The sequence below is a fragment of the Strongylocentrotus purpuratus genome, unplaced genomic scaffold (assembly GCF_000002235.5).
Source record: "Strongylocentrotus purpuratus isolate Spur 01 unplaced genomic scaffold, Spur_5.0 spur5_scaffold_7, whole genome shotgun sequence".
In the NCBI taxonomy this organism is placed as follows: Eukaryota; Metazoa; Echinodermata; class Echinoidea; order Camarodonta; family Strongylocentrotidae; genus Strongylocentrotus; species Strongylocentrotus purpuratus.
In genome coordinates this window covers 20,866,480-20,889,334 of record NW_022145613.1, presented here as the reverse complement: position 1 = coordinate 20,889,334, position 22,855 = coordinate 20,866,480, and the positions used below count along the sequence as shown (strand labels likewise).

The 22,855-nt window shown below is 36.8% G+C and overlaps 1 protein-coding gene across 2 annotated transcripts in view; it reads left to right on the top strand.

Moving 5' to 3' along the window:
* LOC100891724 (armadillo repeat-containing protein 8) overlaps positions 1 to 22,855 on the top strand; it is a 77,194-nt gene that overhangs the window by 30,365 nt on the left and 23,974 nt on the right. For both annotated transcript variants that reach the window (XM_030974733.1, XM_030974732.1), the window contains 5 exons: positions 2,868 to 2,928; positions 6,818 to 7,006; positions 8,698 to 8,790; positions 11,946 to 12,028; positions 16,196 to 16,277. In XM_030974733.1, the coding sequence (XP_030830593.1) occupies positions 2,868 to 2,928; positions 6,818 to 7,006; positions 8,698 to 8,790; positions 11,946 to 12,028; positions 16,196 to 16,277 (508 nt within the window). The remainder of the gene's footprint in view (positions 1 to 2,867; positions 2,929 to 6,817; positions 7,007 to 8,697; positions 8,791 to 11,945; positions 12,029 to 16,195; positions 16,278 to 22,855) is intronic.

The following is a 22,855-nucleotide window of genomic DNA, read 5'->3' as shown; positions in this document are numbered from 1 at the left end:
GTGTAATTCACTTTCATTTTAAGTGCATTTTCTCTTGAAATGGATGGAGGATGCACATTGATATTATGGCAAGAATGTAGTGCCATATGTAGAGTTGCGTAGTGTTGCGTACCAACTACGCTGGCCTACGTTACTATATGCTGAGGGACGCAAAGGGGTACGCAAGATGGACGCAAACAATTCCGCGTACTTTCGGCGTAGAAACTTGACGCAGAAAGTTCGCCTTTTTACGCAACACTATGCTACTGTACGCCATGCCTACGCAACAGTACGCTACCCTATGCCAGATCGACAAAGCAGTAAAAGCTTTCCACACAGTAAGCAACCGTAAGCAGCCATAAGCAAACCTGTACACCAGCCTATGCATAACCTACGCAGTGAAGCAACATTTTTCCATTAATACGCAGCATAATTTCTGCGTAGTCTGTACGCCACACTACGCAACTCTACGCCGTTCCAGTATGAAAGAGGCTTTAAGAATAACTACCGGTAGAGTTGGATCAGGTTTTATTTTTATAAATGGCAAATAAAGATCTTGGTGGTTTTAATTTAGAGAGTCTCTATATATCTAGTGCTGTAAGTCAGACGCTATGTTCGTGTTTGGTTCTGTTCGGAAGAGTTCGGCAATCTTTCCCCCGAACTTTGTTCGGTTCGGGGTTCGGTAATATAATAGCAAGCAGCGTTATAGCCACGGCGGTTGGCACTGGGCGGGCCAGCTGGCCTGCCGGGCCCGACCAGCACGGTGGACTTCTGCACACTGCTTCCGACCAGCACGAATTTCACATTAAAAAACTGCTCTACACGTCATTATTTGTGAAGAAAAATACTACTTACATTCGTATTTCTGTCTTGAATTGTGTTTTATTTTCAATTTTAAAAGAATCATGTTTTCAATTTGTCAATAAATGATATTTTTTAAAGATTTTCCAAGACGGTTGTTGTCTAATGTCATGAAAGCTGCCATCTTGAATAGAGACTCAGACTCGTCAATAACTGTTTTTATGCCTCCGTTACGAAGTAGCCGGAGGCATTATGTTTTCGGGTTGTCCGTCCGTCCGTACGTCCGTCCGTACGTCCGTACGTCCCGTTCTCGTGATCGCGTTATCTGAAGAACCGATTGATGGATTCCTGCCAAACTTTGGTCATGTATGTATCTTGCAGAGCTGATGAACTGATTAGATTTTGGGGTCACAAGGTCAAAGGCCAAAGGTCACAGGGCTCATTATGTATGCAAAAACAGCTCGTGATCGCGTTATCTGAAGAACCGATTGATGGATTCCTGCCAAACTTTAGTCATGTATTTATCTTGCAGAGCCGATGAACTGATTAGATTTTGGGGTCACGAGGTCAAAGGTCAAAGGTCACAGGGCTCATTATGTATGCATAAACGGCTCGTGATCGCGTTATCTGAAGAACAGATTGATGGATTCCTGCCAAACTTTGGTCATGTATTTATCTTGCAGAGCCAATGAACTGATTAGAGTTTGGGGTCACGAGGTCAAAGGTCAAAGGTCACAGGGCTCATTATATATGCAAAAACAGCTCGTGATCACGTTATCTCAAGAACAGATTGATGGATTCCTGCCAAACTTTGGTCATGTATGTTACTTGCAGAGCCGATGAACTGATTAGATTTTGGGGTCATGAGGTCAAAGGTCACGCGGCTCATTATGTATGCAAAAATGGCTTGTGATCGCATTATCATTAGAACAGATTGATGGATTCCTGCCAAACTTAGATCATGTATGTATCTTGCAGAGCCAATGAACTGAGTAGATTCTTGGGTCATGAGGTCAAAGGTCATGGCTCATTATGTATGCAAAAATAGCTTGTAATCACGATATTTTGAGAACCTGTTAATGGATTACAAATGAACTTGAATTTGAAAAATTTCTTCTGTTTTGGTTGGTAAAATTGCTCTACGACGGAGGCATCATTTTCGACTGCGCGCAGTCGAATTCCATCTAGTTTATTAGTTTTTATTTTCAATAGGAAAAATATAAAATCCCTATTTTTCCTGAATAAATAAATACCATACTATAATATATATTTATTTCATTATTTATATTGTAAAATTTGTCCGATATTGTTACAATTCAAATATTAATTTTTTGTTGAATGGGTTTGAGCTGAACTTGTTTTGATCACGCACATGTATCCTTGTTTATGGTTTGCGATCGCGACGTACATGTAGCGTGGTCAGGATTTGGGATTTAAATGGCGCCAGTGAAGTCGCGCCTTCCACTGGATAGGCATAAATCACAAAGGCGGAAAATGGGAAAAAAGTAAATATAAAATGAGCAATCATGACATGAAAATTAGGTACAAAATGACAAGTTTATTAGCTTGCAAAAACGTTCATATTTTTCTGCCGAACATCTGAACCAGGCCTTTGCGTTCGGTTCGGTTCGGTTCGGTTCGGAAGTGCCATGTTCGGTGAACTTCCGTTCGGTTTGGCGGTTTGGCTACAGCACTATATATATCTATTTACACCCCTCGCCCCCCCCCCCCCCCCCTCTAGAATACCACGGATTTCCGCGGGCCCTGCTAGTGTTGAAGTATAAAATAATATAAAGTTAAAGTCCATACATTTATTTAGGGGAAATTATTCATGTAAATAAAAATAGGTGACTAAATTATTCATATTTTGCAAAGTCATTCATATCACAATGATAGAACCCATGCTGCCATGATGAAAGAGTTGATACAAATGTGTGTATGAAATGTGAAAGAGCAACATATTATTCCTGCCTACATGTTGATTGGAGTAAGACAATAGATTACCAAAAGCATTGAATTTTTTAAATAGCAAATACTGTATGATATTGTTTTTGTTTTCTTATGTTATTTTTCTTCTCATTGAATAGCTTGTGTTACCTGTGTAGAGCAGGTGCAATAAGTTCCAGGTGCCCTCTGATTGTACAACGGGTAAGCAATTTAATACTCATCTTAATTTTTTATATTGGTACCTAACCTGACTACTAAATTCTGTCATTCCTATAGGCTGACAAGAACAATCCGATTCCTGTGTGCAAAGAATTCTCAGAGTAATGTCCTGGTATGATCACACAGAACTTCAAATGAGACCCCTTGTCTTCACTGGAAGAAGCTTTAACCCTCATTATGTTTATTGGGATTGACAAGCCTTGTAGTAAGCGGCCAGGAGCAAGGGGCAATTCATTTTTAAAAGTTTCCCCTTTCCAACAGGATTTAACCAGAAGAAGGGGTAATTTCTGAAGAACCAGGGGCAAATTTTTAAAAACAGATAATAACAACAAATTAGCCGCCTATGTATAAAGATGCTAAAATTACCCTTTACTTTTGTTTCTATATTTGTTTTTTAAAGTAAAGTAAATTATAAGTGAAGGTGAATTTATCATAATTGTTAATCTCTGAATTTCTGAATTACTAGTTAAATCCTATTTCATAAATAGAATTCATCAATATGCCTCTGAGGCTCTGCTTTAGCTCAGACATATGGTAGGTGTAAAAAAAAAGTTCAGGGCAGTTATCATTTTAGCTTCAGCTGTTTATGTTTACAGACAAGGCGACATAAAAAAATTCCCACGCTATCACCGAGTTTGACAGTTGTCCCCTTGCCTGTCGGCTGCACGCGCATCTTGTTTAATACATTGTCTTTAATTTTTTTTAAATTCATCTGCACATGGGTATACCGTTACCTTTGTCAATGTATGTGATCAACAATTTTTATTGTCAAATTTTAAAAGTGCAATCAGGACTGCAATAATCTCTGCAGCTGTGCTCTTATCCGTTAATCTAACCGCCCCCCCCCTCATACTCGTCTGCACACACCCATGGAAATACAGCAATAATGAGCTGATCAAAATTAGTGACCAATCAAGAAGTTTCTTTAGCTATGTGGGTGGAGTTTGATACCAGCATAAATCACAGTTTGGTGACCGCATGTGCATGCACCTCATTGGGAGGTCCCGAAGCCATGTGGTAACCATGTCCTCACCATACGTACATGCACATGTATACATCAAGATCGAGTGCGGGGTGTGAAGATGAAAGTTTGTATTCGGGCGCCGATGTTAGAGGTGGATTACGTGTCACAGAGAGCATGGACCATGGAGAGAGTGAAAAGTAAGAAAAATGAGATAGAAAGGGTGGTTGATTCCCAAGCCGCACTTATTAACAATGAATTCACTGAATTGCTGATGAGCTTATGCCATGCCGTGGCGTCCGTCCGTGCGTCGGTCGTACCGTTCATCTGTCCGTCCTTCCGACCGTCCATGCGTCCACAGTTTTCAAAATGCTTCTTCTTCGTTATTTTTCAACTGATTTTGATTCTGATTGTTTCATATGATAGGGCTAGGAGGGGGATTTAAAACTTCTACACAGAATCATGAAATTCATTATCTATGCTAATTTATGCAAATTTATTCAAAATCACAAAAAATGCTTCTTCTCCTTCATTTCTCGACCGATTTTGATTTGGTTTGCTTTATCTGGTAGAGCTTACTCTGGTACAGGTACACTAAATTTTTACACAGAATTTTGAAATTGTTCTCCATTAATTAATTATGGTAATTTATGCAAATTTATTCCAAAAACAACCTTTAGTTTCTATTTACATTTCCTTTAGTTTCTATTTAATCTTGTACAGCTAAATGAAATTATGTCCCTTCCAGGGCATCAAATTTTTATTTTTTGACCAGTTCAAAAGTGTACAATATAAAATTTACCACTTAAAATTTACGATATTTGTTGTTGCGAGATGCGGATGAGCGCTACGTCATTGACGTTCTGGTTTTCAATTAATATTTCTAAAAAATCATTGTTATCATTATTTTATTTATATACATGTATACACTTTATTCTAGGGGGGCCGAGTCGGCAAGGGATTTATATTAATACTGATATTGAGAGAGTGAGAGACTTGGGGGAGAAGGGAGGTGAGAGGAACTGACTGAGACGAAACCTTCAAATGTGTAAACATGTAGAAATTTGCTTGAAGCGTATTAAATGCAGCTCTTGTCTGAATTAATTGTTTACAAATGAATTTGTAGAGATTACTGCTGCCAGACAGCTGGCGCCCAGCTGGGTGTAAAATTACATGCGGTTTCTTTGAACAGGGCTTTATTATCGGATATTAGCACATTCCAAAATGTATGCAATCTCCGTTGCGTGTAAAGCATGGACTTTCCATGTGATTCTTGTTTATAATTGACAGACAAATGTACCAATCATACGTAGAAGAGTATATGGGATGGGTACTCTGACTGGGGCATTGCATGGTCTTTTGACTCTCATTTGCTATTGGCTGGTAAAGAGAAGTAAATGGACTAAATTGCAATGACGACCTTCGTCATTGCCTTGTTTTCGTTCACATTCTGCCCCATTAATATTCTCCTCCTTCTCCTTGTTTTCCTTATCGTCAGGAATCGCATTCGTTTTGCACACAGTGCTTGTTATTCCTAGTTAGGTGCTTTCCTCATGTCCTTTTCCTTTCTCATCAAGGTCACTACATTCTTCGATTTCGAAATCACTCAAAAATGATAAATTTACTATGCATTACGTAATAGCGCGTTTAATGTGTGCAGAACATTGCGCACAGATGACAATGGTGTCAAACTGACCGCAATGAAGTGCCCTTTGGAATGATACCAAGTATGGTATATGTTCACACAGAAAATTGTGAGTAAATGGCATTTAAACAAAGGTCACAATACGAATTCCGCCAAGTTTCCAATTATAACACGTATCGGCTATGACATCATTTTTTCAGACTGCTTTTTCGCCCCCTTAAGGTTCTCTTTTTTCCTTGAAAATTTGCAGTGACATCCCGAGTTGCAATACGGGGGGCACCTTGAAGTCGGATTTTAGAAATTGATCTAGGGGGCCATTAAAGACATCATTTTGTCCTATAAATCTTTTTTGCATCACATGTTTCGATAGGATTATCTATCATAGAAAAAAAGAGAGTGATTTAGAATAACAACCATGCAATTTTCTTTCCAATGATACCAAATACGTCCCATAAAGAGACATAAAGAGAGAGAAAAAAAATAATTTAAGTCCGGTCATAATACAGATCCTGTACGTTTTCCGCCCATGCATCACACGCATTGTCTATGGGGCAACTCGGGTTCACGCTTTTGGACCCCAGAACGATCTTTATTTTTCTTGAAATTTTACAGGCACATTCTAAGTGGCCAAATTCAGAGCATCTCGAAGCCGGATTTTTAAAATCTGTCAAGCATGACATTAAATGCTATTTCATACTCTGCGTAACTAGTCCAAAAGATGCTCTTACGTTTGACACGTAAAAACATGACGTCATTGCATGCACATCGTTCTGACACGATTGCATTTCTAGTTGTGTTTGAGTCTGTGGGATGGCTGGATTATGAGATGATAATATAAGCTAACCTGGGACTTATCATCATACATGCTTCTTGTTTGATCCTGGAATATGGGCAAACAGCATTTCTAGACCGCAGACGGCAAAATAAAAATGTAATGGTTTGTCCGCAATTAAGAACAAGGTCAGTAGGTCACATAAGATTTGGTGTATATATATATAAATTGTCCTTTTCTAAATCAATTTGTCAGTCCCGCCCTGTTCGGGTAACGGGGTGTCCGGATCGGTTTTTAAATTTGGAGAATTGCCGGGCCCAGGTTTTCGGTTCCGAGCTACAGCACTAACTTAATGTCATATCTAAGGGATTTAAACATTTAAGATGGTGTTTTTGAGGAGTCAGGACACTAAAGCAACAATTTGGTTTCAAACTGATTTTAAATCCATACCATTACTTCTGATGACTGTATGCATATATGTTTCACCCCACAGGTGCTCCCTAGCCTTGCCAGGATGTGTAAGAAGGACAGAATGGTGGAGGAAAGAGTAGAAGCAGCAGAGACATTGGCCTTCCTCATTGAGGAGGATGTTTCCCTCCAGGTTTCTGCAAGCATCACAGACCATCTCATCCCTACCCTTGCTCTCTTTCTCAAGTATTCACCAAGCAACTCTGCAAACAAAGTATGCTTGCTATTGATGTTTGATGGTTTAAATGTTGGGGTCTTTTGTCCCTAACTGTTTGTTCAGGTGGCAGAATCCACCCCTCCCTTTTTGACGCTCCCTGCCATAACTTCAAGGATACATTTTTTTGGCGCCGCAAGCTTTCATGACTTTGTCGCTTAGTGTCTTACAAATCTTTTGATACCAAATTTATAACATTCCAATCAACAGGTATCGTGCAGCGTCAAAAATTGTTGCACTGCATTCAGCCAAACTGAACGTATTGCACAATATTGCAGAATTTGCGGATATGTGATAATGACTATTAGTCAATAAGCAATAATTCAATAACTATTTGAGATATACACTGTAGATATGAAACTTTGTGTGCCTTATTGTATCCCCTGGCAGTATGCCGGTGGGGTACTTTGGATTCAGCAGCGTTATGCCGCCGCCGCGTCATATTCTTGTGTGCGCTCTAACTGCCACATTCCTTGACGGATTTCTTTCAAATTTTGTATGGAGGTGTATCGAGGTATAATCTCAACACCTATAACTTTTAGTGATGCTGCCCCGAGTGTTCCGTCTTCTATAGGGTAAAGACCATATTTTTGTGGATGGATTATGTGTGCTAAATAGGCCACATTTCTCAAAGAATTTCGCTCAAATTTTGAACGAAGGTGTATCTTGGTATAGAGTGGTGAAGTGTGACGTCATCAAAAATCTATTTTTAGAATTTCTCAATTTTTTCATCATATTCCGAAAGAACACCCAAAATAATGTCCAAGTGTCGAAAACCAATTGAATATGTTAAGTATTGGCTGAGTTATGAACATCTGAAAGAATATATGTCCTATGGGAACTCAGTGTTATATGCTCTGGCTCCTAACCATTAGGAGCCAGAGCATATAACACTGAGTTCCTATGGGGAGTATATTTATTCAGATGGTCATATCTCAGCCAATATTTAACATATTCAATTGGTTTTCGACATTTGGACATTATTTTTGATGTTCTTTCGGAAAATGAAGAAAAAATTGAGAAATTCTAAAAATATATTTTTATGACGTCACAGCTTCGGTTCTCTATAATCTAATAACCTATAGATTTTGGTGATGCTGCCTCTAGTGTTCCGTCTTTTATAGGGTCAAAGGTCATATTCTGATAGGTGGCATGTGTGTACTCTGATGTGCAGTCCAACTGTATCATTCCTTGACGGACTCTTTCTTTCAAATTTTGTATGGAGGTGCATCTTGGTATAATCTACACACCTATAAATTTTGGTGATGCTGCCCCCAGTGTTCCATCTTCTATAGGTTAAAGGACCATATTTTTATTCCTCCGCTACAAAGTAGCCGGAGGCATTATGTTTTCGGGTTGTCCGTCGGTACGTCCAGTTCTCGTGATCGCGTTATCTCAAGAACCCATTGTTCAATTCCCGCCAAACTTGGGTCATGTATGTACTTTGCAGAGCCAATGAACTGATTAGATTTTAAGGTCATGAGATCCAAGGTCGAAGGTCACAGGGCTCATTATGTATTAAAAAATAGCTTGTGATCACGTTATCTCAAGAACCCATTGATGGATTCCTGCCAAACTTGGGTCATGTATTTATCTTGCAGAGCCCATGAACTGATTAACACAGCAATTTTAGCGTTAAGTACTTTAATGAATACTGTCTCTGAAGTCTCTTATCTATTTTGTATGCATAGGAACAGAGTGTTTACATACAGGCTGAATTGAGGCAAGCTGCTTTCAAAGTATTTGCATCATTAGGAGCAAATGTAGAGGAGATCAGAAAAAAGGTGGGTATAATTTTATAGTTTCTTTCAAGTATTCAAACAGGCATTTAATGATAACTGTAAAATAATAGAGAAGAGTAACCCTAGATCTTCATTTAAAAAACCTTGGATAACTCATGGATTGTTAAAATGTATTAAAGGGACTTGGTAACATTGTTCATATGAGAGAAAATGGTGCTAATGTGAATTCAATGCGAGATGTACAATTAAAGAAAATCTGATAGTTTGAGTGAAAACGGACCATTATTAATGATAGCAATTGGCAAAAACTGATCTAATCGATTCCTTAATTCTCCCAACTTTATTATTACAATTTAATTACATTTTAGGTGAATGTTAATCATTACAAAGCAATGAATTGACTCTATATACCATGCCAGAAATTTAAAGGGATAGTTCAGTTCTGTTGCAGAGGGCGCTACACAAAATAACTTTTTTGTGAGATACTGTAATGAAAAACAGTGTCAAATTTGAAAGAACATACAATTTAAATGACAAAATCATCTTTGTTTGATAGAAATCGGTTCAGAGACGGCTGAAATATCCATAAATATAACGTTTTCTAATAATTGTGTACCACCTTGTGTACCACCACAAATATTAGATAATTTGAAAAAGCCGTTGATGAAACGAATTAACGTCTTTTACATCATATTTCAGCCAATGCCGATGTCGTGTTGGTTATATTATGCACAACCAGCTGGCCCATGTATTGTTACTTTTAATTGAATAATTAGTTAATGGTCACCGTATTTTTTTAAAGTGAAGCTGAATTGGTATGATCGTATTGGCTAAATTTCACACATGTTGGGTCTAAAATTACCTTCATAGCAATTTTAGGTTCTAAAAGGGCACTAGCAATGTCATAGATAAGAATAAGAGCAATAACCATGCATTTGCAGTCTGAAAACAGAACTCAACTATCCCTTTAAGTTATGACAGATTTTTAAAAGCCTGTCTTGTTTTCAAGGAAAAAAACAGTTGGGAAAATTAAAAGATGGTTGGGAAAATTTACTGTTAATCATTGTTAGAGGGTGTTGCACAGTTTTTTTTAGTTTTGGGGACAAAAAAGCACCAAACTGTCTATTGGTTCATATCAGGCCAAGAGCATCATTTTCTCCATACTACCCACCAATTTATATTCTAAATTATGCAAATTTTAGTGGTATATCATTGGCGTTCCAATTTTAACTTTTAAAGATAAACTTGAGTTCTGGTAAAAAAAAAATGAATTCTCACAGAATCAAACAAAACTTACACTGAATGTTCAAGATTACAAATAAATGTCATTTGCCAAAAAATTTTGGTAGAAAAAGTATACTGGCTGAGTAATGAGCATAGAAAGATAAGGAAATCAAGGTAAGTAGGCCCGACACCATATGAATCTTTTTGTGTACAGTGCTTGTTACTTTACCAAGACTGGGCCAAATTTATTATGATTTTGATGACTCCAGAACCTTGCAGTACACCCTAATACTTCATGCGACATGATCAACTTTTTCTGATCCATTCCACACCTTTTCTTTCACATGGCAATCGCATTACCAGAACTCAACTTTATCTTTAAAATGCATACATTACGAAAAGCTCTCATTAAAACTATACCCCACCACTAACACACTGTTCAATGTAATCTGGTGGGGTGCCAGAACCCCAATTTCGGTTCTCTCGTTAAAACTTTGAGAGAGCTACTACTATAACACAAGCACCAATGTAATTCTGATGGCACACTACCCCAATTTTGTTTCTCTCGTTAAAAACTTGGACAGAGCCTTGAGGCTCTGCGTGAGAGATTATGATATTGGATTGCAGCTGGACTCTTCATCATCTTACGTAATACTAGTGTAAACACACTCTTACTGGGGCTCTGCCTGAAAGGAAATGAGAAGTAGGAAATATATATTTTACTTGTTTTAAGATATTTTCTTGTCCAAAAGTCACTTACAATTTAGATGAAGACCATAGTGAAAGTTCAAACGAAGCGAAATGACCCAAAATCGGCGATATAACAACAATGTTAATTGTGAAAATTAGCACTCTTTCTCCCTTCCTCTCCCTCTCCCTCTCTCTCACCTCGCCAAGATCTCGGCAGGGAGGATTACATTGTCTAGCGCTAGTGTTTACTTTAGGCTTAGCTCTAGGAGAAAGTGAAAGTCAAATGGGGGTTTCAATTTTAAACGATTTTAAACGAATTTTCGTCATGTGTGTAAATGCAAGCAGTCATGCATATCTGATTGTATGACTATAGTTGTAAAAGACGTAATTTTTGAAAAAACTACCTCACAAAAATAGCCGTAGAATCAAATTACCCTATCCATAATTAATGATCTTGGTGTCATTGTACTAGAAAAAAAAATAGATTCTACCATACTCGATAGAACAAGAACAGATGACATTGTGCCATTGAAGTTGGAATTTAAGGCTCTAATACCAGCTAAATCTATAAAATTTGCATGAATTTGCATAATCAAATATGAAGAATAGCTTTGACATAGTGGCCCAAATTCACAAAGGAGGTTTGTCGACAAACCTAGGTTTCCGTGCGTTTTTACAAACCAGGTTTGTAAATAACGCGTCAAAACGCGTCATATGACGTACATAAACCTAGGTTTGTCGACAAACCTCCATTGTGAATTCGGACCAGTATGTTCTTTGGAGAAAGTGTAGATATAAGTATTTTTGAAAGTTAGAAGATGTAGGTCTTAGTGACAGTTAAATAATCATCAGTTTGCATAAATTTTCCTCCGCCACCAAAGGTATTATGCTTCTGGGTTATCAGTCCATGTGTCCCGCTTTTCATTTCCACGATAACTTTAGAACCATTGAGCAGATTACCAAACTTGGATCAAGTATTTATGAGCATTGATGGATGAACTGATTAGATTTTAGATGAAAGAGGTCAAAGGTCACATGGGCATAGCTTTTAAAAATTTTCAGAAAATATTTTGTTGCCATGTTATAACTTGAAAATCATCAAAGAAATGGAAACCAAGCTTGGATGAAGTATGAATGGGCATACAAAGATAACCTGATCAGATGTTGTCCCTGAATTTTTTTAACAGACCTATCTAGTACATTAGTATGATAACTGATGATGAGGTGGTGATATTACCGAGATTATAGGAAATAATAATGCTTAATTTTCATTTTTTATACAGATCATTGAGACAGATAATTTGATGGACACCATGGAAAAGTGCATTGAAGAAGAGAATCTTAAGGTTCAGTTAGCATCAGCAAGGTACTTACATGTATGAGAAAATGATTATTTAATGTTCAATTATTGGTTAAAATTGCAGGGTACAAATGGATGTAGAATTCAACACTTTAAACAAAATTGGGTGCACTTTGCTTGAACATCGTTTTTGTTGGTTCCACTCTGTGTCAGTTGATTTCATTACATTTACTTATGTTTGATTCATGTGAATCAGGCGATGTGACTTGCATCCTTGTACTGTAGTTGCACCAAGTACTCACCACCACATCCCTGCCTGAGCTTCCTAGGCGGCTTTGTTATTGTGCTAGCAATGCTTCGGGACTCTATCACACCTGGCTTGTAATTATGAGCAAGTCAAAATTTTACTGGCAGATGTGTTACAGTGTATGAAATGGGAAGGAATTTATCAGTGTCTGAAAAGTTTCTTGTCATTATTTGATACTCTCAACAATGTTTGGTTTTATTAAGGATTTCCTTAGATTTACAATGGTATGGTTATGAAGATCAAAGATATTTATTGCTGCTATTGAAATGCCACCGTACTAAAGATTCTGGTCGATTTAAGTCTTACAAGCGGCTGACTGGAGATCACTTCTGTAATTGAATCAACCTGATAAAGAACATAAATGTTATCAACGGCAACAAATGCTGAGTTTTTGGGTTGTCCATCCGTAAGTCCGTCCGTCTGTCCTGCTTTCTCATTATCGCGATATCTCAAAAACCACTCGAGATACAGTAACATCTAAGGAAATATGTCCTTCTCAAAAACAAGTAATTATCACACTTATACAAAAGGAGGGCAAAGACCCAAAATGTTTTCATAATTATAAACCTATCTCCTACCCAATGATGATATCAAGATTAAGTAAGATAGTTTCTAAAAGAATAACAAAAGTGTGGAATGAAATTGTATGAGTTGATCAAGTAGGAAATTAAAATGATAGAAATATAGAGGAAGCAATTGGAATGATAGATGATATGAATTTTCCATACTTCATGTCTGAATAAACCAGGTTCTCTGTTGGCAAAGACTTTGAAAAAGCATTTGATTCAAGATATCTGGACTCCAATTCAATGGATATAAAACATTCATTTTGCAGTGGGTACCGGGACTATTTATCCTTTTGGAAAGGAAGTGCACATTGTTAAAAATATTGGGAAATTATTTTTCTTTAAATTCTCATGTTTCTCATTTATATTATATTGACTGGGCTTGAGGGGTACATCAGAAATATTTACTAAGATCATATTGCCCCGAGTTGAAGACTAGGGCAATATGGTCTTAGCGCAGCCAATATGTCTGATGTACCTGTACCCCAAAAGAAGCCCTGTCAATATGATTATTGTTACCTATACGAGGCATTTTTTTACACATGATATAGGTACAACTTTGGTATTAAAGGTAAAGACCAGTTTTGGAAACACCCTCCTTCCATGAAATGGAAGCTTTTATTACCAATCATGTGAAAGAATATGTTTTGACTAATACGTAATGATACAAATTTTGCAGAGAAACCGCCTACTGATTGATATATTTGGTAAAACATCATATCTATTTGGACCTGATAGATGTAACGCACGTGTCGTGCACGTGTCGCGCACATGGGGCATAGTCCCATATATATCTTTCTATGTACAGTGCTTGTAACTTTACCAAGACTGGGCCAAATTTCTTATCATTTTGATGATTCTTGAACCTTGCAGTACACACCAATACTTATATGCTAGATGATCAACCTTTTCTGATCGATTCCACAATGTTTCTTTCACAATGCAATCGCATGACAATAACTGGTCTTTATCTTTAAGCATGATTTTTACTCACCATGTATGTATGTATTTCCCTTACTCTTATCCTTACTCTTATCTTATTAACAAATCCCTGTCTACAGGCGTTGTTCCACGTGAATGGAAAAAGGCTCGGGTAGTACCAATATTCAAATCTGGAGATATTTCTTCTTTGAATAATTACCGCCCCATTTCAATATTACCTATCGTGAGTAAAATTATAGAAAGGGTCGTCCACCAACAACTCAGTGAATTCTTGGACGAGAATCAATTATTACACCCTAATCAGTCTGGTTTTAGACCTAAACATTCAACAGCTACTGCCCTTGCAAAACTTGTAAATCAATGGTCGTTGAATATTGATAACAAAGAAATTTCTGGAGTTGCCTTCATAGATCTTCGTAAAGGCTTTTGATACTGTTGACCATGAGCTACTTCTACATAAACTAGCTTGCATAGGTTGTAGTAATAGGACTATTTATTGGTTCAAATCATATTTAAGGGACCGACAACAAGTGACCCAATTCAAAGGAGCCAAGTCGCATCCATCAACCATCAAATTAGATGTGCCACAAGGTTCAATTCTTGGTCCCCTTTTATTTTCAATATATGTTAATAGTCTACCTGAATGTACTCCTGAAGGTATCATAGATATGTATGCTGACGATACGACACTTACCGTCAGTGCAAATGACGCAACTGTTGTGGAAGAAAAATTAACTGTTGCATTAAACAGAGTCATGGCATGGATTAAGGAAAATCGTCTTGTTCTTTACACTGAAAAACTTGTGTCATGTTAATAGGCTCTCCTACTAATCTCAAGAAAATTGAATCTTTCACTATTTCATTAAACGGCAATTTGATCAAAAGAGTTTAATTCACCAAATGCTTAGGACTTTTGATAGATGAAGAATTGAAATGGTCTAAACAAATCGAAAACGTAAGTAAACTTACCAAGAAAAACATTAGCGTGATAAAGAGAGCAAAGAGTTTTTTGCCTCAAAAATCCTTAAAGTTACTTTATAACAGTCTAGTGTTGCCACGATTAGATTACTGCTCTGTTGTATGGTCGAACAGATTTCAATCTCATACAACTAAGCTGCAAAAAATTCAAAAGAGGGCCGCAAGAATAATATTGAACAAGACGTATGACACACCGTCGGCTGATTTGTTCACAAGTCTGAAATGGATGACACTAGACAAGCGGTTTGAGTTAAGTCGCGTTATGATGATATATAAATGCGTTCATAACTTAGCACCTTCTTACCTTCAGGTAGGCTTAATCAATCCTAATGATGTGCATGAGCATCATACAAGGCAAATAGACAGTGGATGTTTACGTGTGCCTAGATTTCACACTGATTGTTATAAGTGTAGCCCAATTGTTTCTTCCATATTTGAATGGAATAAGCTAGATAATTCGTTGAGAACGGCTTCCTCTGTCAATTCATTTAAGAGATTGTTTAAACAAAGTTGTAATTTGTGAATGGCTCAGCCGAACATACACTACGTGCATGTTCTGTAATATTAACATGACTTATTCACATAACTGCGACTTAATTAATATTTTCCTATTGACATTACTGTTTACTAGGTTAATGATATATGTTTATTTTGCAAACAAGTATTATTTTTGTAACTGTTCTGTATAAATGTTATAAACGATGTAAATATGTTCATTCAGGGCCCCATGGAAGACCACTACTTGTTGGTGAATGGGCTACCCTGTCAAAAGAATAGAAATAAATAAATAAATAAATAAATAAAATGTATGAAAATGCAATTATGACGTAAATTGTTACCGTGCGTACACTTAAACATGTACACAATACTGCGCGTATGCACTTTAATAAAATCGCATTGACAAGAAAGAGTGAATATGGCAGAATGTTGCCCTCTGATTTAGTACAGAGGTCTATGGGGAAAACTCGGAAAAGGGCAATATGGCAAATATTCACTGCTCCGGTTTCTTATTCGGAGTAGCTTGCAAAATACGACTTTTTTTCTTCTAAAATGCATTGTATGGTAACAATCTAGAATGCTTGCGGATGGCATTCTAGCAGCATTGTTGACGCTTTGCTGATCAAATCCGTTGTGCCTTACCGATTATGAATTTATGTTTCTTTGATGAAGGATCTTGCTTTAGTCTTTATATGTTGTGTAGTGCAAACCCGGCCCTTATGCTTGCTTAACAATTCAATACACACATGTACTATACATGAAACTGTACAAACTTCCTGACCTGTTTTCTGGTAGCCTGTTCTAACTTTTTTATGTAGCATACCGATAAGCTGTATAATAGAAAGTTCTTCCATATGAACCCCAAATTCAAAAGAGTGCTTTTCCTCATTTTACTTCATGAGTACTCAAACTGGGCCCTTAATAATTTTCTTCCTTGTCCAGATGTTTACACAGTCTCTCAAGATCAGTCCAACAATTAAGAACAAGTTTCCAAGATCACATAGTATGGAAGCCACTTGTAGAGGTAAGTTAGAAGTGTACTTAAAGGAGGATGGAAAAGGTTGGAAACGCTGAAGAATTGTTCTGTTTAAAGATAAACTTGAGTTCTGGTAATGCGATTGCATTGTGAAAGAAAAGGTGTGGAATGGATCAGAAAAGTTGATCATATACATGTAGCATGTAAGTAATGGTGTGTAATGCAAGGTTCTGGAGTCATCAAAATCATCATAAATTTGGCAGAGTCTTGGTAAAGTAACAATCACTTACACAAAAAGATGTATATGGGACAACGCACATGGTGTCAGGGCTAGTACTACCCTGATTTCCTTATCTTTCTATGCTCATTACTCAACCAGTATATATTTTCTTCCAAAATTGTTTGGCACATGACATTTATTTGTAATCTTGAACATTAAGTGTAAGTTTCGTTAGATTCTGTGAGAATTCATTTTCTTTTTTTACCAGAACTCAAGTTTATCTTTAAGTCGATGCAACTGCCAAACAACACTATTAGCCGTATTTAGACCCGGTAGGCAATAAATTGTATAATGAACTTTCCCTTGGGTAGATTTTTTTTGGCTTATTCGTGTTGGTGCTGATACGCAAAACCAGCTGGCCCGTATATTGTTATTATTAATTCATTAATTTGTTAACGGTCAGTGTTTTTTTCTTCAAGTGGAGCTGAATTTGTATGATCATATTGGCTAAATTTCACACATTTTGGGGTCTAAAATTACCCTCATAGCAATTTTATGTCCTAAACGAGCTTAGACCGTGGGCCGAGGGCGATTTTTGTTCCAGTCCGTTGCATAGATTACTGGTACAAGATTTAGATAATGTTAATAAAAAGATAAAAATACACAGATCCCAAATCAGCTTATCCCCGCGAATGAATCCTTGTCGTTCGTATAAAACATAAGTTTAATTGACAAGTTATTTAACAGAAATGTGCGTGAACGAGACCGCCAACTCTCCGTTCGTACACGTGTATAAACTCACCGTGCGATGAGAGTGAAGCAGCACATTCTCCGTCTCCGTCGTACGAAGAAATTATGTAATCCATTCAAATGTTTCCCAAAGCTAATCACATTTGCTGATGTAAATAATATGATTTTGCAAATATGAACTGAGAAAACTAATGAAAACCTCGTCAGGATGAAAATGTTTCAAAAATGGGCGGTCATAGCTACCATGAAACAGACGAGAAATAGCGCGTTGCCAATTTGATATTATTGTAGGGATCGTACTATGTACACTGATCTGTGTAGAGATCAGTGGCTCCGTACCGACAAGACTCGAGTAATTTTTGTGTAATTAAAACTTTTGATGAAAACATTTCTTGTATTACTAGCAATGCAATGGTAGTTTAAGAATAGGTCTACAGAATTAGAGTCCCTAAATATTCAGTGTAATTATAAAAAAAAAGATATATGTCTTTTTTATTTCCAGTCCTGTAGTAGTTTTTACATATTTTCTAAAGTTTGATTTTTGATTTTTGATTTTTTAATTTTTTTTTTTTTTTTAAATTTTTTTTTGGGGGGGAGTACTCGCTTAATAGGTCTTCCTGGAGGAAGAAATATGACAATGTTTATTCAAAATTGCACTGCATTCACTGGCTTAAAAATTGATAACAAATACATGCTGAGGTATATATGTGAAGTGTACAGAATGATGATGTACAATTTTATGTCGTCTGGATTTTGAAATCATGTGATGTTATTATAGTTCGTTTTGTTATGTTTTGATGAACGGAATGCCCATCTACATGTATGTGTGAAGAACCATTTACTGGATGAGAATGTGAAATGAAAGATAAATGTCAGTATGCAAAAGCTTCCACTTACCCAAAAATAAATAAATATACTTGTATATATGAGACATTCATTTGAAGAAAAAAATCCTCCTCCAAAGGGGATGGGCCGGGAAAATTCATTAAACACCTGATAAGGCCAAGGACCTTTTATGTCATGCTTATCATTGATGTTTTCGGCTTGCTCGTCAGTGAATTTCTTCGATGCCTCTCCTGCCCCCCCCCCCCCCCCCCCCTTGGATCCACAGCTGCCAAATGATAAATTTATTGCAGTGTATATTAATTGAAGTGTTTCGGAAGTGATCCATATTCCATTTCAGGAAAGTAAAAAGAAAAACAAAATGAGTAGAACTAAAACGTTTTTTGGTGACATGTGACAATTTATTTCTTCAATCATTTATTCATGTTCATCTTTAATAAATTCATTGGTTTCTTCCTTTATAAAATATTTTATTTTTGGTTAACAAATTATGCCATGGGGTGTGCCGCTAACAACTAAAACCTTGTCACCATTTGTTTAGCCAAAAATGTTTAAGTCCTGACGAAATGTATAAGGCCGACAACTGACCCGTACCTATATTTAATGGTCATTTAGGCAGAAAGGGGCCATTATTTAAAAGTTTTTATGCCTCCGTTACGAAGTAGCCGGAGGCATTATGTTTTCGGGTTGTCCGTCCGTCCATACGTACGTCTGTACGTACGTACGTCCCGTTCTTGTGATCGCGTTATCTGAACAACCGATCGATGGATTCCTGCCAAACTTTGGTCATGTATGTATCTTGCAGAGCCGATGAACTGATTAGATTTTGGGGGTCACGAGGTCAAAGGTCAAAGGTCACAGGGCTCATTAGGTATGCAAAAACAGCTCGTGATCGCGTTATCTGAAGAACCGATGGATGGATTCCTGCCAAACTTTGGTCATGTATGTATCTTGCAGAGCCAATGAACTGATTAGATTTTGGGGTCATGAGGTTAAAGGTCAAAGGTCACAGGGCTCATTATGTATGCATAAACAGCTTGTGATCGCGTTATCTCAAGAACCGATTGATGGATTGCTGCCAAACTTAGGTCATGTATGTTACTTGCAGAGCCGATGAACTGATTGGATTTAGTGGTCATGAGGTCAAAGGTCAAAGGCCACAGCACACATTATGTATGCAATAACAGCTTGTGATCGCGTTATCTCAAGAACCGATTGATGGATTCCTGCCAAAATTAGGTCATTCATGTTACTTGCAGAGCCAATGAACTGAGTAGATTCTTGGTTCATAAGGTCAAAGGTCAAAGATCATGGGCTCATTATGTATGCAAAAATAGCTTGTGAACGCATTCTCATTAGAACTGACAGATGGATTACTATTTAACTCAGGACATCTTGCAGAGCCAATGAACTGAGTAGATTTTAGGGTCACGAGGTCAAAGATCAAAGGGTCATATATGTATATGAGAAATTGCTTGTAATCACGATATTCTGAGAACCTGTCAATGGATTACAATTGAACTTGAATCCGAAAAATTACTTCTGTTTTGGTTTGTAAAATTGCTCTATGACGGAGGCATCATTTTCGACTGCGCGCAGTCGAATTCCATCTAGTTTTTGTATACTCCAGCGAAAAAATGAGCTAAAATATCCGATCTGAATTAGGCCTACAAAACCCTAACCCTTGTCAAGGGATTTTTTGTGAAAAAATCACGCATTCCGGCGGCACATGATTCCCGTCCCGGATCCCTGTAAACTTTTATATATTTATTTTTGTATATTCATTTATTTTTGGTTAAGTGGAAGCCTTCACATACCGACATTTATCTTTCATTTCACATTCTCATCCAGTAAATGGTTCTTCGCACATACATGTAGATGGGCATTCAGTTCATCAAAACATAACAAAACTAACAGAAAATATGCTCTAAAATCTGTGTATTTTACTTGTTAAACAATATTATTGAGTGTTTCTTGTAAGTATTGGCTTCTGGTATACAGATCTGACAGGAAGAGGGGGAAAAGGATATAAAACCTTGTCACCATTTGTTTAGTCAAAAAAAAAGTCCTGACAAATAAAATGTCTGTAAACCAAACATGTATGAAAACATTCTGTATAACTATAATAACATCACATGATTTTAAAATCCATCAGTTTAATTTTGGCCATTACAAGAAGTGGGTTATAGACAAATGTTCATGTACCCTTAAGTCAGCCAGTCAGTCACTCAATTTGAATATTTGAATATTAGGACACTGCTAACGTTTAAATTTCACAGATAGGACATACATGTACATGACATATTCATAATTCCTGCAAAGTTGTACAGAATTTGATGTTGGGTGCAAAAGGGACATAGTATCTCTCTAAGTCATTCCAAATTGTAGAACTTTATTTTTTTTATTTACCGGTATTCATTTATTTCTTTATTTCTGCATGGTTCAACAGTTTACATGATCATGACCATCACGGTAGTAAACACTAGATTACGATCATTATACATTTGCAATTGTAAATGATACAGAAGCATACATAGGTATGACAATATAAGCTTAATTCTTGAGAGATTGCCACACCTTGTCATCTAACGATAAATTTGTTAAAGGGGTAAAAGAAGAAGAAAACATAATAAATCAAAAAAGTTAAGCTACTACTAGGCTAAGCTACTATTATAGTACTACTAACAACTAACAGATTTAAACTAAATTAAACAAGCTAAATACCTGAATCATGGCACTATTCAATAGATCATACAATACAATAAAGTTATATTTGCAACTTTTAAAGTAAAATAATAGAAAAAATTAAGAAATTTAAAGAAAAGAAGAATGAAGAAAAAAAGAAGAGAATAGAAGTGTGTTGTTAGAGTGAAACTGGGCATTGATCAAAATTTATCACAGAGACTGAGACGGATAAAGCAAGTAGAGCATAGATACATAAGAATTGCAAGACTACAATTGGAAAGATCAATTATTGGAGTATTTTCAGAAAATGATGGATTTGTATGGGCAAGGAAGCTTGCATGAGAGACGACCAGTATTTAGATAGCCTTCAAACAAAATCTGAGTAACCTAGATATTGGATAGTGAGTAGAAGATCTCCATGCAACGTTACAATATTGAAGGTATCAAGATATATATCTGTTCTTTGAAATTTTGGTACAGATAAAAATCAATGTGATCGTTCCAAGATAACTTGGTATCGGTAGTTACACCTAAAAATGAGTAATGAGAGTATTATCCAGGGAAATAACTATTCTGTCATTTATTGATTTTTTTTTGTGTGGAGAAAACCTTGTAATCAGTTTTATTCATGTTTAATACTACCATTAACCATGTGTTGATTTTCATCAATTCATTATTAATCACAAAATTGAGACTATCAATGTTATCATCCGATAAAAAAGACACTTGTATCATCAGCGATTAGATTATATTGTAATTTATCAGATGTCTGACAAATATCCTTGTAAATATGAAACGAAAGGAGGCTTAGAATGGATGCCTTTATGAAATAAAAGGGTGCCTAGAATGTATCCCTGGTGTACACCACATCTGATCATATTATAGATATATTGACTGCTATGAGAGTCACCGCTGTTTCTATAGGCTCAAGGGATGCCCTGGCGCGCCTCGATCATATCAGGATGTAATGTTCCCGAGAGCCAGTATAGAAACAGCTATGCTTTAAACATTAAAGCAGTCAATATATCTTTTATATACCGAATTCACAAACAAATCTACAAAGAATTCTTACCTTATCCTTTTCTTGAGTGAAGACTGGTTAAAACATCACAGCAAATTTTGAGACACTGTCTTTAAATTTTCGCTGGAAAGTTGCCTGAATGTTACGATCATTATGTAATCGCAGACAAAAAGCACTGTATGATATCCGCGCTCGCACAGAAACTTTTTACCCGTAAACCAATGGGGATCTTAGCAAAATTTATTTACCGGTATACGGCCCCGTTACCCGGGGCAACGGGCATCTTGAAAAAAAACTGTTGACCGGTAGGCGAGCATGGCTAAAATCATAACTCCATTTTCAACCAATCAGATGACTAGATTTATTCAACATACTAAAGAGAGGTATAATAATATAGTATTAATGACTGCTTTGAGAAACATAGTATAGTATTAATGACTGCTTTGAGAAACATAGTATAGTATTAATGACTGCTTTGAGAAACATAGTATAGTATTAATGACTGCTTTGAGAGAAATAGTTGTTTTTATACGCTCAAGGGAAGGTTACAATTGTGGTATTGCCCGAGGCGTGCCGAGGGCAATAGCACAATTGTAACCTTCCCGAGAGCGTATAAAAACAACTATTTCTTGAATATTAAAGCAGTCATTAATACCTTTATATACCGAAGAGTCAACTTACCAATCAAGTGGTAGAACAGGTAGAACTCCGTAACTCGACTGGTAGAACAGGTAGAACTCCGTAGAAAATAACTCAACTGGTAGAATTCCGTAGAAAATAACTCTATTTGTTAAAAATATTTACAGTACAGTTGTTGAAATGATATGTGGGGGCTTGCACCTGCTGACTAGTAGAAACATGGTCATGGCTACTTGTAGTGATGTTGCATGTGCGTGGGAAGTTCTCTGGGTTATTTGTGATCTCATTGAAAATGTCATTTAGTTCCCACAGTTCCTGGCTTTCACTACGCTGACCACCAGTAGATGTTGATGACGATGGTACTGATTTCGGATCAACAGCTGTCGCGATACCATGACTTATGTTTGATGACAATGGTACTGATTACGGATCAAGGGCTGCAGCGATAGCATGACTCATGTTTTCTTT